Below are 14659 nucleotides of genomic sequence, written 5' to 3' on the forward strand. Positions count from 1 at the left end.
TTACAAAGCCTGATGGCCTGAGATCTATTCCCTACTACCCATGTAAAGCCAGATACGCAAGTGCATGCATCTGGAGTTGGTCTACAGTGGCTCAAGAGGCCTTAGGGTGCCCATTCTCTCTCCCTCCCCCCTTGAAAATAAATAATAAAATTTAAAAAAAAAAAAAAGGAGAGATTTGAATTTTAGTTGATTATTCAAAACCGAATATGTGTTAAGGGGACATATTCAAAGAGGTCTCTATCCCTACACATCTCCTAGTGGAATTTGTGGTAGTATTTCTAAGCTATCCTTTTCCTTCTCCCTTCCTTCTTAAAACCAACTTCACACAGTTTGGTAATAAATGTGCATCTATACCTTTCTTGTGCATCATTCTCAGAACTCTGTCCTACTGTTCCAGACAGTGTAACTTGATCACAATGCAATGCCTTGGTTTTCCTTTTACTTTCAAGGTATTACAGGATGCCAGAGTAGAAAAGGTTAAAATGCCCAATGCATACATGAAACTGAAAATACAACAGCATCTCACAAACAGGCTATTGTTATAGTTATTTATCATTTTCCATTTAGACTTTTAAAAATATTTTACTTATTTGATAGAGGGAGAGAGATAGAAAGAAAAAGAAGTAGAGAAAGAGTGAGAAGGGGCACCAAGGCCTCTAGTCATTGCAAATGAACTCCAGACACATGTGCCACCTTGTGCATTGGCTTACATGGGTACTGGGGAATTGAACTGGGGTCCTTAGGCTTTGCAGGCAAGCACCTTAACTACTAAGCCAGCTCTCCAGCCCACCAACAACTTGGTAGCATACCACTTAGTAAAATTTGGTGAGTCTTTTGGTTTGAATGTGAAATGTTACTCCCCATCCTGGCCAGACCCCCTTTGGCTCATGTATTTGGACACTTGTTCCTGAGTGGAGAGTGCAGTTTGGGGTTGTAAAATGTGCAGGAGGTGCAGACTCACTGGAGGAAATCAGTCACTGGGGGGCTGGCATTGAGATTTTAGCACCTCGCCTCATTTCCTGTTGATTCTTTGCTTCCTGATCATAGATGTACTATGCCACTCCTACTACCAAGGCTTCTCTGCCAAGATGGACTCTATCCTCTCAAACTGTCAGCTAAAATAAAACCTTCCATCCTTAAGGGGCTTTGGTTGGGTGTTTCCATCACAGCAATGGGAAGAGTAATTAATACAGATAATGTATAGGTATCTCTTGCTCTGATAAAAAGTAACATGGAAATATTACACTTGTATCTATTTCCTCAGACCTAAAGGTTACTTGCTGATATAATAGCATACCAATATATTTATAAGCAAAATTCAGTGGAGTTGAAAAAGTAAACCATTTTCTTCTACTTTCAAAAATGGAGGCTTTGAAGAAATTATTTACTATTGAAATGCTAACCTTCCTCTTGGATTTTAAGTCTACTTCTTTCCTTAAAAAATATTGATGTAACTATGGTATCTTAAGAGATCTGCAAATAAGTCTCTACATTTCAACATATTTTCTAAGGAGGGTATGGAAACTGATTATCTTATGATGGGTGATACTGACTGTCAACAAGACCAAGAATTACTCATGAGAGGCTATACAGGCTAGATTAGCCTTTGTGCCTGTCTGTGAGGAATTACCTTGATTAGGTAAATTAAGGTGGGATAATCTGCCTTACCTGTGAGCAGCACGATCCATGGGCTGGGACCCTGAACTAAATATAAAGGAAGGCACGGGCTATGTACTTGTATAAGTATAAACATATCTTCAAGGTAAGGGAGGAAAGGATGCAATATAAGCATGGGTAAGTCTTCAAGAAGGACGAACATATGTCAATGTTTACCATGAAAGCTTGGATATAGAAAATGACCAAGAAATAGCTACTAAAAAAAGGGTTGTAATTCTGTTTTGCTTTATTTTTGGAGATAGAATTTCACTGTCTAGATCAGGCTAGCATTGAACTCACAATCCTTATGCATTAACTTCCAGAGTGCTTAGGATTTCCAAAATGCTAAGATTATAGGAATACCACACCTAACTAGAATGAACATGATTTTTGACAAGTATACCAATCCCAGATCCAAATAAGAATGGATAATATATAATTTAATTAAAGAGATCCAGAACATATTATAAAAACTAAGAGTTCATACTTGTAAACTGTCCTTTAAAAATATTATTTTAAAATAAATAGTGTCTAATTTGCATATGCCTTTAGAGCATCACATAATTCTACAAGAAACAAACAAACAAAAAACTCACCTCCCATTTTTCAGAAGCACTTTTTCCACGGTCACCTGTTCCAATGACATACAATCTTCCAGTTCCATCTGACAAGGTAACCCAGGTAGGGGATGTGAAATGGATAGACGCACAAAGGCGATTGTCATATGCTGTCATATCTGTAGGAAGTCGAAACACCTCCCGTGGTTTTCCTAAAGCAGTGTCCTAAAAAGAAGCGAAACATTATAAATGAATCCCTTCCTATTCTTGGATCCACTGACCCACAAAATAAATACCGTAGTGTCTTTGATTCTCTCATACTCATAAGAGATAGCTGGGCTTAATTTCCCACTCTTTGAGTATGAACAATACTACTGATTCATTTCTCCCATCTAAGTATTAACCAGGCTGGACCCTGCTTAGCTTCCGAGATCAGATGATACCAAATATGTTCCTGTGGTATGGCCTTAGACTGACTGACTTCTTACAAATAAAAGAAAGTAGATGGGATAAGTGGTTTGGGAACTTTATGACTAAATGAATATATATTTTCCACCTTCATTTTATTCTTTCTTAAGAAGACAGCTAGCATACTGTGGAGATGCTTAGGTAGTCCATGGAAAGACATGTACATGGAAGAAGTGAAGGACTGGCCCAAAGTGTACCTTGTAAGTGCATCATAGTGAAACTGAATTCCTTGGCTCCCAGCAGGCTTTCAAAGAACTGCAGTGCTGGCAAGTATCAGTGAGACCACACATTCCTCAACTGCCTAGTTGCTAACCATAGAATCTCTGGGATGGTAACTAACCTTTCAAACCACTAGGTTCAGACAGTACTTTAGCAGTGCAGTAATGTCACTTTTCTTACCATTAATGATTAGTATTTCTAAATAATGATTAACAACATCACATCATGTTCTAAATGCTTATAAAGACAAGGGTCTGCAGCACAAAAACACAATTAGATGATGCCTAACTTGGATTTTTGTTAATAAATTTTCAACTGTGTCTATTCCCTCAAAATTTAAAGCTATGATATGGGCTGCATCATTAAAATGTTTTATAAGAAAATATACTGAAAGGGTAACTCTTTAGAAAATATACTCTCACACACCAAAGGGTTTTCAATTCTACATTTTTTGCCAACAGATTTTTATTATTTTGTTTATTCATTTGAGAGACAGAAAGAAGAGGCAGATAGAAGGAGAGAGAATGTGTATGCCAGGGCCTCTAGACACTGTAAATGAACTCCAGATGCATGCACCACCTGGTACATCTGGCGTTATATAAGTACTGGCGAATCAACTCAGGTCCCTAAGCTTTTTAGGCAAGCTCCTCAACTGTTGAGCCATCTCCAGCCAATCAACATTTTTTAAATAGGCCAAAACTAATCATTTATTCATGTATTTCATTTTCTTATCCTACACTGCTTAAATTCTATGTGCACTTAATAAATCTTATATAAGCTATATGCAATGTCCTCTTAGCCACAAGTGTTGTGGTTTGCAAAAAAAAAAAAAAAGTCCATTTTTTTTGGAAATTGCACTTTTCTTTCTTTTTTTGTATTCTAATATTATAGATTTCCTTAATGCTAATTTTTGTAAGAAATACAAAATAGTAGGGCATAGCTAATATGAAGTTGTTAGAATCATCAGATCAGAGTATTAATAATATAAAATTCAAAAAGTGAGAAACAAAATGGTATTAGCATAGTTCAAACATTCAGCTTTCTGTGTCTCCAGATCCTATGTCCCGCAGAAGGACAGAGACTATCAGTTCATCCAGTCAGTTTGATGGAGAGCAATTAACAGAAACTTTCCCAGAGCCTGGTGTATATTCAGTATTTAGAACATGATGTGGTAAGTCCAACTTAATGATGAAGAAAATACTACGCACTTGTGGGGAAATTAACCTTTTATCCCATAAATAAAAATATCCCACACTCCAGACAGATTAATAACTGGTAGGTATAAATGTAAAACAGCTGCTAACACTACAGACTTTATCATTTTAGGTTAAGAATGACTTCTGAAGCCGGGCGTGGTGGTACGCACCTTTAATCCCAGCACTCAGGAGGCAGAGGTAGGAGGATTGCCATGAGTTCGAGGCCACCCTGAGACTCCTTAGTGAATTCCAGGTGAGCCTGGTCTACAGTGAGACCCTACCACAAAAAAGAAAACAACAACAACAACAAACCAAACAGAATGACATCAGCACATATATAAAGGACATGTAGGAAACAAAGACCACAAACAGGACTGATGTCCATATGGACAGAGCTGGCTTCCTTAAAAGGCCGGAAGAGAGAACTCTTAAAAGCTGACAAGAAATAACTAGTTATCTAAAATGCTTACACGGGAAAAGATATGACCAAGAAATCTTCAGTTATTTTTTTAAAAGGAAAACTTGGTCTGGAGAGATAGCTTAGCATTTAAGAGCACTCCCTGTGCAAGCATGAGGGGCTGGGGGTACCTAATACTACTATGGTAGAATCTCGGACTGGACATACACGTCTGAAACCCCAATCCTGCAGGGAGCAGAGTCAGGAGAATGGCCAGGGCTCCTGAATGTGCCAAAGCTGTGGAGTTGGTAAAGGAACCCCATCTCAAGAAAACAAGCAGATGAGTAACACAGGGACACAGCCAACATTCTACCTGGCCTCTGTGCCACATCTGCACACAACACGCATAATACCACACACATACACACACTCACACCTGTTACACACTGACAAATGCAAGAGAGGAAGAAAAATCACTCACTGGTGTAAAAAGCAAGGATTAAAGTCATAGTCCTCCATTAGCAAGGAAAAAGGAAATAGTGGAGTGAGGTCTAACCCTGCCTCAGGTATACTGCTGGGCCAAGCAGAGATAAGTACACTTACTGGAGATGATAATCAGATTTAATGTTTGACATATGCTTTGCTTCAATCCAACTTGTAGGAATTACTATAAGAATGTCCCCAAGAAAACACAAAGGTCCATCTGTAAGAATGGTCATAATAACAATGCCAAAGAAAACTTGTGCCAGTATAAACCAGCAAAGGTGCTTACTGATCAACAGAGTAAAGAAACCGCAGCCCTGGCCCCGTGGTGCTGCCTGGTAGAATTAGCCAGGTCCTGGCTTTGTGAAAGAAGTCAGACCCAACAGCATTTTTCTACTGAACATACACGGTCTCATGGAGCACAAAGAGCGCACAAGCACACTGCGACCATGAAGCAAGAGCAACTCTGATGAGCTCTGAACGCAGGTGAACACTGTCAACCCGGAAAGCAGAACTCTGAGTCAGTCGCCGCAGCGTATTTCTCACTGCAGCCCAAGTCTCAGCCATGTCTTCTCTCCTTCTGGATAAGCCTTACTAAGACTCCCATCACAGAATTCTCCAGATTCATCATGGTTCCCAAGTCAAAGAGAAGCCATACTTCCTAAAAACCTCCCCCAGATCACCCAGCAGAGACCCATCCTTTAATATCACCAATTCTAAATCCCTGAGACACCATGTGGTTCTCCAGCATGTACACACTCTCCTGTTGCAGAATATAACAAATTCAACTTGTTCAAACAGACTGCGACTGGGATCTTTGTGTGGAACATGCTGGTGGGGAAATTGAATGTCTACGCTATGGAATACCAAATGACTATTAAATGTACTGAGGCAGATTTATATTACTGATAGCATCAAAAGAAAGATCAATGAGATACTGACCCTCGACCAAAAAAAGGAAGAAGAAACACAGCATACACACTCAACATGAGTTAGTATGTGCTGAAACAAATGTGCTGCTCATGCAATAAGATAACATACGACAGAAACACGCTGGCCCACAATGGAGAAAGGAACACGAGACTGGAATATGACTGGGGCAGCCGACTCAGACATAAGGCAAATTTCCCCCTTTTGCCTCAAATACTTTGCTTTTGTTTTTACACTAAACAATATATGTGACATATACAAATAAAATAAAACCCTTACCTCAAACAGATTTTTCAAAGTAAAGGTTTCCAGTGGTCCACTCCTCGCCTCCCTGTGCCTAATGCAGCGATCCATCATTAGATGGAGTAATGGCTGAAGCTGTAAAGCCACTATTCTACACATGCTTAAAGCCATTTGCTATTAAACACCTGGTTAAACATGACTGAGATTGGTATAAATCTAATTAGTAGCCAAACTGGTGTAATATCTAATATAATAATTAATATGTCCAAGTATATAAAATGTAAAACCGTAACTACCTATCTTAAAACTAAAGAAAATACATGGTGCTACCTTAAATGATAAAATGAAAGCAACCCAAATGTTCCTGAGGCTTAGCATTGAATTCTCAATAAGTACATCTTGATTTAACTGAACTATATGCAATGTACTCCTTTCCTCTGGGAATCCTACAGGGGAGCAGTGAATCTTTGTGGGGCTGGAGAGGGCTCAGCCAGTAAGAGCACTAGCCACCCGGCTGGAAGTCCTGGCTTCCCTGAGAACAATTTCAAATACCCATGTCAAGAGCTGGACAAGTCAACGCCTTTAACCTCATTCCAGTGGGGAGCAGAAACTGGAGAGCTGCTGGGGCTCACTGGTCAGCCAGTCTGATTAAAAAGTGTGGCAAAGACTCAGGTCTCATGGAAATGTGGGCACAGAAGAGCAAAAATGTGCCCTTTGTCAGTAGTAAAAACTCTCAAGTAAATGGAAAAGGTTTTTACAGATATATCCAAATATTTTTTTTTGTTTTTTTTTAAATTTATTTATTTATTTATTTATTTATTTGAGAGCGACAGACACAGAGAGAAAGACAGATAGAGGGAGAGAGAGAGAATGGGCGCGCCAGGGCTTCCAGCCTCTGCAAACGAACTCCAGACGCATGCGCCCCCTTGTGCATCTGGCTAACGTGGGACCTGGGGAACCGAGCCTCGAACCGGGGTCCTTAGGCTTCACAGGCAAGCGCTTAACCGCTAAGCCATCTCTCCAGGCCCCAAATATTTTTAAAAAAATGCACTCTCTTAATGTGACCAGTAACATATGAAATAATGATCCAAAGTTCATTTTTCCTTAAGGTTTTTTTTTTACCTAAATACACTTCTTTCTAATTGACCACCAACACAACTTACTTGGCAGTGTAGCTCCTTTCTAAACTGCTCAGCTGCTGCCATCTGCTGGCTCCAGATAGAGAAACAAGTAGGGAAAGAACTTCAGTCCTGGGCCCAGAAAAATCTGCCTTGTGTGCACATGCTGTTTGATGAAAAGTTAATAATTTAACAAAGGCACTTGTGCCAGCCACAAGGACAGTAGTATTTGTGCAAGTGTGCCCTCATACTGAAGCAAACCTGTAATCTCAGATTCCTGTGACAGGACAATCAAGAGATCCAGGCCAGCCCAGGGGGTGGGGGAGAGGAAGAGGAATGGGGAAAAGGAGTGTGACTAGATGGAGTGGGGACAGGGAGCTACTTTTCCTAGCCTTAGAATCCCAACTTTTAGATCCTTGTCTATTCCAACAACAACAAAAAATAAATAAATAAAAAATAAAAAACAGGAAAATTGATTCAGAAAGGGTTAAATTATAAGGCATATTTGAAAAAAAACTGGTACATTGGGAAAAGGTGGACCTGTGAAGGAGATTTCTATGTGAATGGAAAAAGGGCCAAAATATAAAGAAACCCACAATGCACGCACAAAATGAACAGGGGAGTGCAGAGGAGCGCATACACTCCCGTGTGGGAAATGGAGCAGGAGTAGAGCTTTCTCCTCTACATCTGAAGAAAGAAATGATCAGTCAAGGTCCCATAGAGAGGAACAAAAAAAAGATGCTGCCACTCCCCCCCACCCCCCACTGAAATAGGGGAAAGCCTTACCAATACAGGGACCCTGGGTTCAGGGGAAAGAAGTGAAGGGAAAAGGCAAAAAGATGTCGCCTACCCAATAAGCAACTCTTATATTTTAATGGAGGTGAGTTTTACTCTAGGGTGAGCCTGAAAGAGAGGTGATTTGTGCGGAAGAGGCCAGCAGACCTAGAGGGTGCTGTCCCTGGATCGGACACTCTGAATTCTCTTTGGACCAATTCCAAGCTCGCTACCTAAAAATAAAAACACCCAGCCATTTCTCTCTCAAGTGGAAGGGGATGGGGAATAAAAACATCCAAGCAATAAAAACATGACGAGGAATCTACATTGCAAACTGGACTAACACCTGAGAAAGCAGAAGTGAGGCCTTGAACTCAACCTCCGGTAAACCACACACACACACACACACACACACACACACACACAGCCACTTAGATTAGTAAAGCACACCTCTGAGGAACTTTCCAGAGACGATGATATCAAGATTAATCACTAGGTGGATCTGTAGTAGATGGTATTATTGGGAGGTGGTAAAAGGAGGTGGGCTTGGCTGAAGAAGCAGAGAACAGGAGGAATTCGTCTTTGGAAGCTGCACCCTTCCTTGACCCCTTTCTCCTCCACTTCCTGCTGACGGATGTGAACTTCTCTGCCCTGCAATGCTTCCCCACCACAATGGGCTGACACTCCTAAAACCTTGATCCAAAATGGTATTTTATTTTTATTTTTTTCCAATGTAAGATCTTACTCTAGCCCAGACTGACCAAGAAGACACTCTATAGTCCAGGCTCACCTTGAACTCACAGTGATTCTCCTACCTCTGCCTCCCAAGTGCTGGGATTAAAGGTGGTCCACATTAAGTGACCCAAAATGAATTTTCCTCCCCTTTGTTAGAGCAACAAGAAAAGTAACTAACACAGACAAGACAGATATTAGAATAGTCTGTTTTCTGTTATATAAAAAGCCAGGGTCGTGCTGGGCGTGGTGGCACATGCCTTTAATCCTAGCACTCACAAGGCAGAGGTAGGATAGCCTTGAGTTCAAGGCCACCCTGAGATTAAAGAGTGAATTCCAGATCAGCCTGGGCTAGAGTGAAACCCTACCTTGAAAAGCAAAACAAACAAACAAATCCAGGGTCTAATTGGGAGTCAGCACTCACCACTTGCTTCCAACACACAAGTTCAAAGAGTAGGTTGAGTTTTTTTTATTGCTAAGAAGAGCAGCATTCTGGCATTCTATACCCCAGGGCCTCCCAGGTCTCCGTCATCGGTGAAGCAGACGAAGGTGCGTGATTCAAGTTTAGATTTCCAGACCACAATCAAGCAGGAAATAACTGATTTAGAATCTTTGGGAATATAAGACTGAAATTACTTTTTTTTTTTTTTTATTAATTACTCTAAGTAATTCTGAGGTGTAACAGCATTTCCAAGTCAAATAAAGAAGCCGAGTTAACAAAGCAGAAAATAAATTAAAAGAACCAGAATCATGGCTCTTCAAAAATATAAGCATATATTATGAAGCTATAATACATTACCATAGACATTAGGTTTAACTAGACACAGGGTTTTTGGTAAAAGGATCTTACAAAAAAAGAACTGGAGCTGGGCATGGAGGAGCATGCTTTTAATCACAGAACCTATAAAATATAAAAATTCTTAAAATTAGAAGACAGGGCTGAAGGACCCAGGTTCAACTCCCCGATCCTACATAAGCCAGACACAAGGTGATACGTGTGCAAGGTCATGCACTTGTTGGAGTTCCAACTGCAGTGGCTAGAGGCCCTGACAATTTCCTGTCTTTCATAAAAAAATTAAAAATATTTAAAAAATTAGAGGACATAAGGTATTATATACTCAAAGTGTGGACATGAATGATCATGAATGGGTAACAGAATCTACATGACAGAGAATTGTGCAGATGGCTTATTTATGCAAACTACTCATGTTCATAAGTGTACATGTGCCTGGGCACATTGGCCCATGCCTGTGATATCCAGCTAGGAGGGAGGCTGTGGCAAGAGGGGATTGTGAGTTTGAGGCCAACCTCAGAAACTAGGACAAGCATGACTCAAAATTTAAAAGCAAAACAAAATAACAGGGGCAACTAACTCAGTGGATAAGTTATGGGTTTAGCCCCCAGGATAATACACAGACAAACAAATACAAAGTGTACATGTGGTAGTTTGAATGAATGTCCCCCGTAGACTCAGGATCTTCAATCACCTGGCTGAAGGAGGTGCCACTGGGGTCCAGCCCAAAGCTGTGCTTGGATCGGATCTGAATTCCAACCCATAAAGGTATACAGAGGTCTGAGCTCTGGCAGGGGTCCACCTTGATGCAGGTTTGTGCTTGCTGCTTTTATCTGTTTATTTATTTTGCTGGCTGTTTGGCTATTTCTCTCTGCTTGGGTTATGGAAGCAGCTTCTTTTGCCACTTACCCCTTTTGGAACTTACCCCTAGGATCTGTAAGCTTGAAATAAATCCCATCCTCCCATCAACAACGTCTTTTTGGATATACATCCTAGCAATGTGAAACTGACTACTACAATACACTATATTGTGTCTTCAGTAAGTCAACAGAGGCAACGAGAAACTACACAAAGAACTACAATGACTTGCTCCAAGTTTCCCAGGGAAAAGAGAAATTGGGTCAGGAAGTGGAATAATAAACATATTCGTCTTTCCTGGGATTCTATGTCAAATAATTTTAACAATTACAGCAACCAATAGAAAATCACAAACTCGCCTTTTATGTTTATTTAAATTCTACAATTAAATATTCATCCCCGCTGGGCGTGGTGGCGCACGCCTTTAATCCCAGCACTGAAAAGGCAGAGGTAGGAGTATTGCCGAGAGTTTGAGGCCACCCTGAGACTACTTAGTGAATTCCAGGTCAGCCTGAGCTAGAGTGAGACCCTACCTTAGAAAACCAAAAAAAAAGAAAAAAGAAAAAAAAATTCATCCCAGGGCACTGGGAAAATAGCTTAGCGGTTACAGCATTTGCCTGCAAAGCCTAAGAACCTGGGTTTGATTCCCCAGGACCCATGTAAGCTAGATGCATAAGGGGGTACACATGTCTGGAGTTCGCATGCAGTGGCTAGAGGCCCTGGCATGCCCATTCTCTCTTTCTCTCTATCTGTTTCTTTCTCTCTCATAAATAAATAAATATTTTTTAAAAATATTCACTCCAGGGCTGGAGAGATGGCTTAGCGGTTAAGCACTTGCCTGTGAAGCCTAAGGACCCCAGTTCAAGGCTCAATTCCCCAGATGCACAAGGGTGCGCATGCGTCTGGAGTTCGTTTGCAGTGGCTGGAAGCCCTGGCGCATCCATTCTCTCTCTCTCTCTCTTTCTCTATCACTCTCAAATAAATAAATAAAAAAGAACCAAAAAAAAATTAAAAAAAATATTCACTCCAACACATTTTTTGTAAGAAATGATAAAACTGGCATCCTAAATTCTGAATACCAATGAGACAACTGATAGAAACCAAGCTTTTGGCTCTCTATGTGGTCCTGGCCATGGCACCTCTTCAGTCCAGCACAGAACCACTGCGAATGGTGACGCCTGCTTTGGGTTGTCAAAAGTGCCTCTCATGCTGTACGTATACCCGCCTGTCCCAATGTGATGGGAAAATCAGTTTTTATATCTTTATGTGTGTGTGTGTGTGTGTGTGTGTGTGTGTGTGTATTTATTTATTTATTTATTTATTTTGGTTTTTCGAGGTAGGTCTCACTCTAGCCCAGCCTAACCTGAAATTCACTATGTAATCTCAGGGTGGCCTTGAACTCAGCAATCCTCCTACCTCTGCCTCCCGAGTGCTGGGACTAAAGGCATGCACCACCATATACGGCTTTATTTTTGGTTTTTTAACATTTATTTTTTGACAATTTCATACATGTCTATGTAAAAAAATGTACACTATCAGGGTACACTGCAAGTGTGGTCCTACTATGACAAGCAGGATGACATCATTCTCTGAGAAGTGAGAAGTCCACATAGGAAGGAGACTGAGATACTTTCTTAAAGTTTTACTTTTCTAATGTGAAAATTTTCAAATATATAGCATTTTTTTCATTCAGCCTACAAAATAACAAGTAAACAGAAAAACATAATGAGCTCCTCTCTATCCCTCACCAAGCTCCATAATTTAGGTCTTGTTCAATCTTATTCCCCCTATATGAATACATACCCACATTACTGTGAAGAAAATCATTCCAGATGAAGCAATTTGGTACTTATCTCTAATAGGATATATATATATATACACATACACATACATACATATATACATACATACATATACATACGTACACACATACATAAAAATATATGAGGGTATATGTAAATGTATGTACGTACGTACGTATGTATGTATGTATATATGTATACACACACACACACAGTATTAACTTCCTTCATCATTCTTATCCTCAAACACCTAGTGTTCAAGTTTTCCTTTGTAAATGATTTATTATCAAAACTGTTTAAATGATTCTTTCTCACTAAATTCAAATGAGATCTATTTTCCCCTTTTTATTCTTTCAATTTAGTTGTAATGAATGTAATAATGTCTACTGATTCATGGAAGACATGTATTAAAGAAGACCCATGGCTTACACCTCAGGTCAGTAACCCACAGTCTATTGCTGATTCTGGCCCAATGACTGCTTTTATATAAATAAAGTTTTATTAGGCAGCCACACTCAACTATTTATACATAGTTATTGCTGTATCTCTACTCACAGCAAAGAGGGAGTAGGTGGGACAGAAGACTGGCCCACAAAGTCTAAAACACCTGACCCTGTGCAAAAAAATCACAGGCTTCAGGCTTAGATTTAAGCATGCAGCTCACATAGAGCTGACGAGTCAGGGACAGGAATCATTTAGGCACCAGAGGGAGGACAAAGAGACAATAAAGAAATGAGGTACCAAGGGAATCTGTGTGGCAGATATCTGACTGCCACAGTGAGTATTGAAGAAAAATTATTATTATAAAGATATGGGTTTGCAGCAGGAGTCTCAGTAATCAAGCCAATGGCCTTCATGAGGAAGGGATGGGGTTCCCATGGATGAATGTTGCTGGGTGGATTCTGCCAGTGTGAATTCTTAAAAAAATGTCCTTTCCTTAAGAGGAAAATATCTTTATCTTTAGAGTACATAGGATATCATGTAGAATTACTGTCTGTTAAATGAAACAAGAAAGCCACTCAGGTAAGAACTCTGCATTTTCAAGCATTAAAAAAAAAAAAAGAAGAAAAAATGAGGTACCGAGACCTAAGTAATGACTGGGAGATAGCCTGACACCCAAGAGTACTTTACACATGGACGTAATCACATGAGAAAAGAGCAGTAGGAACAGGAAATGTAGTGTCAGAAATTATAATGAAAAATTCATGCAATGACATTGCAAAAATAACTTTTTAACAATATTTGATTAGAAAAGGGTTTATTATACTGCCAGGTGTGGTGGCACACGCCTTTAACCCCAGCACTCAGGAGGCAGAGGTAGAAGAATAGATGTGAGTTTGAGGCCAGTGATAAGAGAAGAGAAGAGAAGATGGAGGAGAGAGCTTTAGGTACTGCAGAAATGGCAGGATCAAAACGCTGCAATGCAGCAGCAGCAGTAGCGAGTACACACATCGCCTCTAGCTGATACCGAAAGCTGCAGGACAAATAAGTACAGGAGAAGTCAGGTCAGGGAGATTTCACCAAATACTTTTGTATTTTTCAAACATATATTTTTTAAATCACAGGAACACCTTTCTTCTTCTAACGTTACATATCTAAAATCTATGCCCAATGTAAAGGAAATACTACACGAAATTAAACAATAATTGATAAAATGAGAAAGTAAATTAGACAGACAGCCCTATAGGTGCAATATATAGGGTGACAGTAAGAGCAGAGAGCAAATGGACAGCTATTAACAGACTACTGGTTGCTTAAACAAACACGTTAACATAAGGCAATTATAACATGCGAAGGAATACAGCATGAGACAGAAATATTTTGAGTAGTTGTAAGTAGAATCATTCATTAGAGGTACTTATTAAAGATGAGTGCTATAATCTCAACACTGTCCACTATAAATGATAATACCATCGGGTTTGGTACAAAAATAGAACATAGTTTTTTTTTTCTGGAATTTTAAGAAAAAAAATTAGTAGGGGTTGTAGAGAAGGCTCAGTGGTTAAAGTGTTTGCCTGCAAAGTCTAATGACCTGGGTTCAATTCCCCAGTACCCACATAAAGCCAGATGCACAGGGGAGCACATGAGTCAGAGATTCATTTGCAGTGGCTTGAGGCTCTGGTATGCCCATTCTTTCTCTCTCTGTTTGCAAATAAATAAATGAAAAAAAAATTATCAGAATGAAAAAATGAAACAATAATAAATGAAAAAAAGATCAGAAAAAAAGTAAAAAAAAAAAAAAATGTTGATTAATACCGCCTCCACACAACCCCTGCCAAAAGGTAAGAGCAGAGACACTAACAGACAAAGAACAGACAGCACAAACTGAAAGTAGTAACAGCATTAAAAGATGGCAGCATAAAACCCAACAATATCAGAAATCAAGTTAAGCAATTAAAATTGCCCATCCAATTAAAAGACTGTCATACTGGA

General features: G+C 39.7%; 1 protein-coding gene across 1 annotated transcript in view; it reads right to left on the bottom strand.

Moving 5' to 3' along the window:
• Nudcd1 (NudC domain containing 1) overlaps positions 1-14659 on the bottom strand; it is a 76765-nt gene that overhangs the window by 50249 nt on the left and 11857 nt on the right. Inside the window, exon 3 of the mRNA XM_004661389.2 lies at positions 2253-2438. Coding sequence (XP_004661446.1) covers positions 2253-2438 — 186 coding nt within the window. The remainder of the gene's footprint in view (positions 1-2252; positions 2439-14659) is intronic.

The sequence above is a fragment of the Jaculus jaculus genome, chromosome 2 (assembly GCF_020740685.1).
Source record: "Jaculus jaculus isolate mJacJac1 chromosome 2, mJacJac1.mat.Y.cur, whole genome shotgun sequence".
NCBI lineage: Eukaryota > Metazoa > Chordata > Mammalia > Rodentia > Dipodidae > Jaculus > Jaculus jaculus.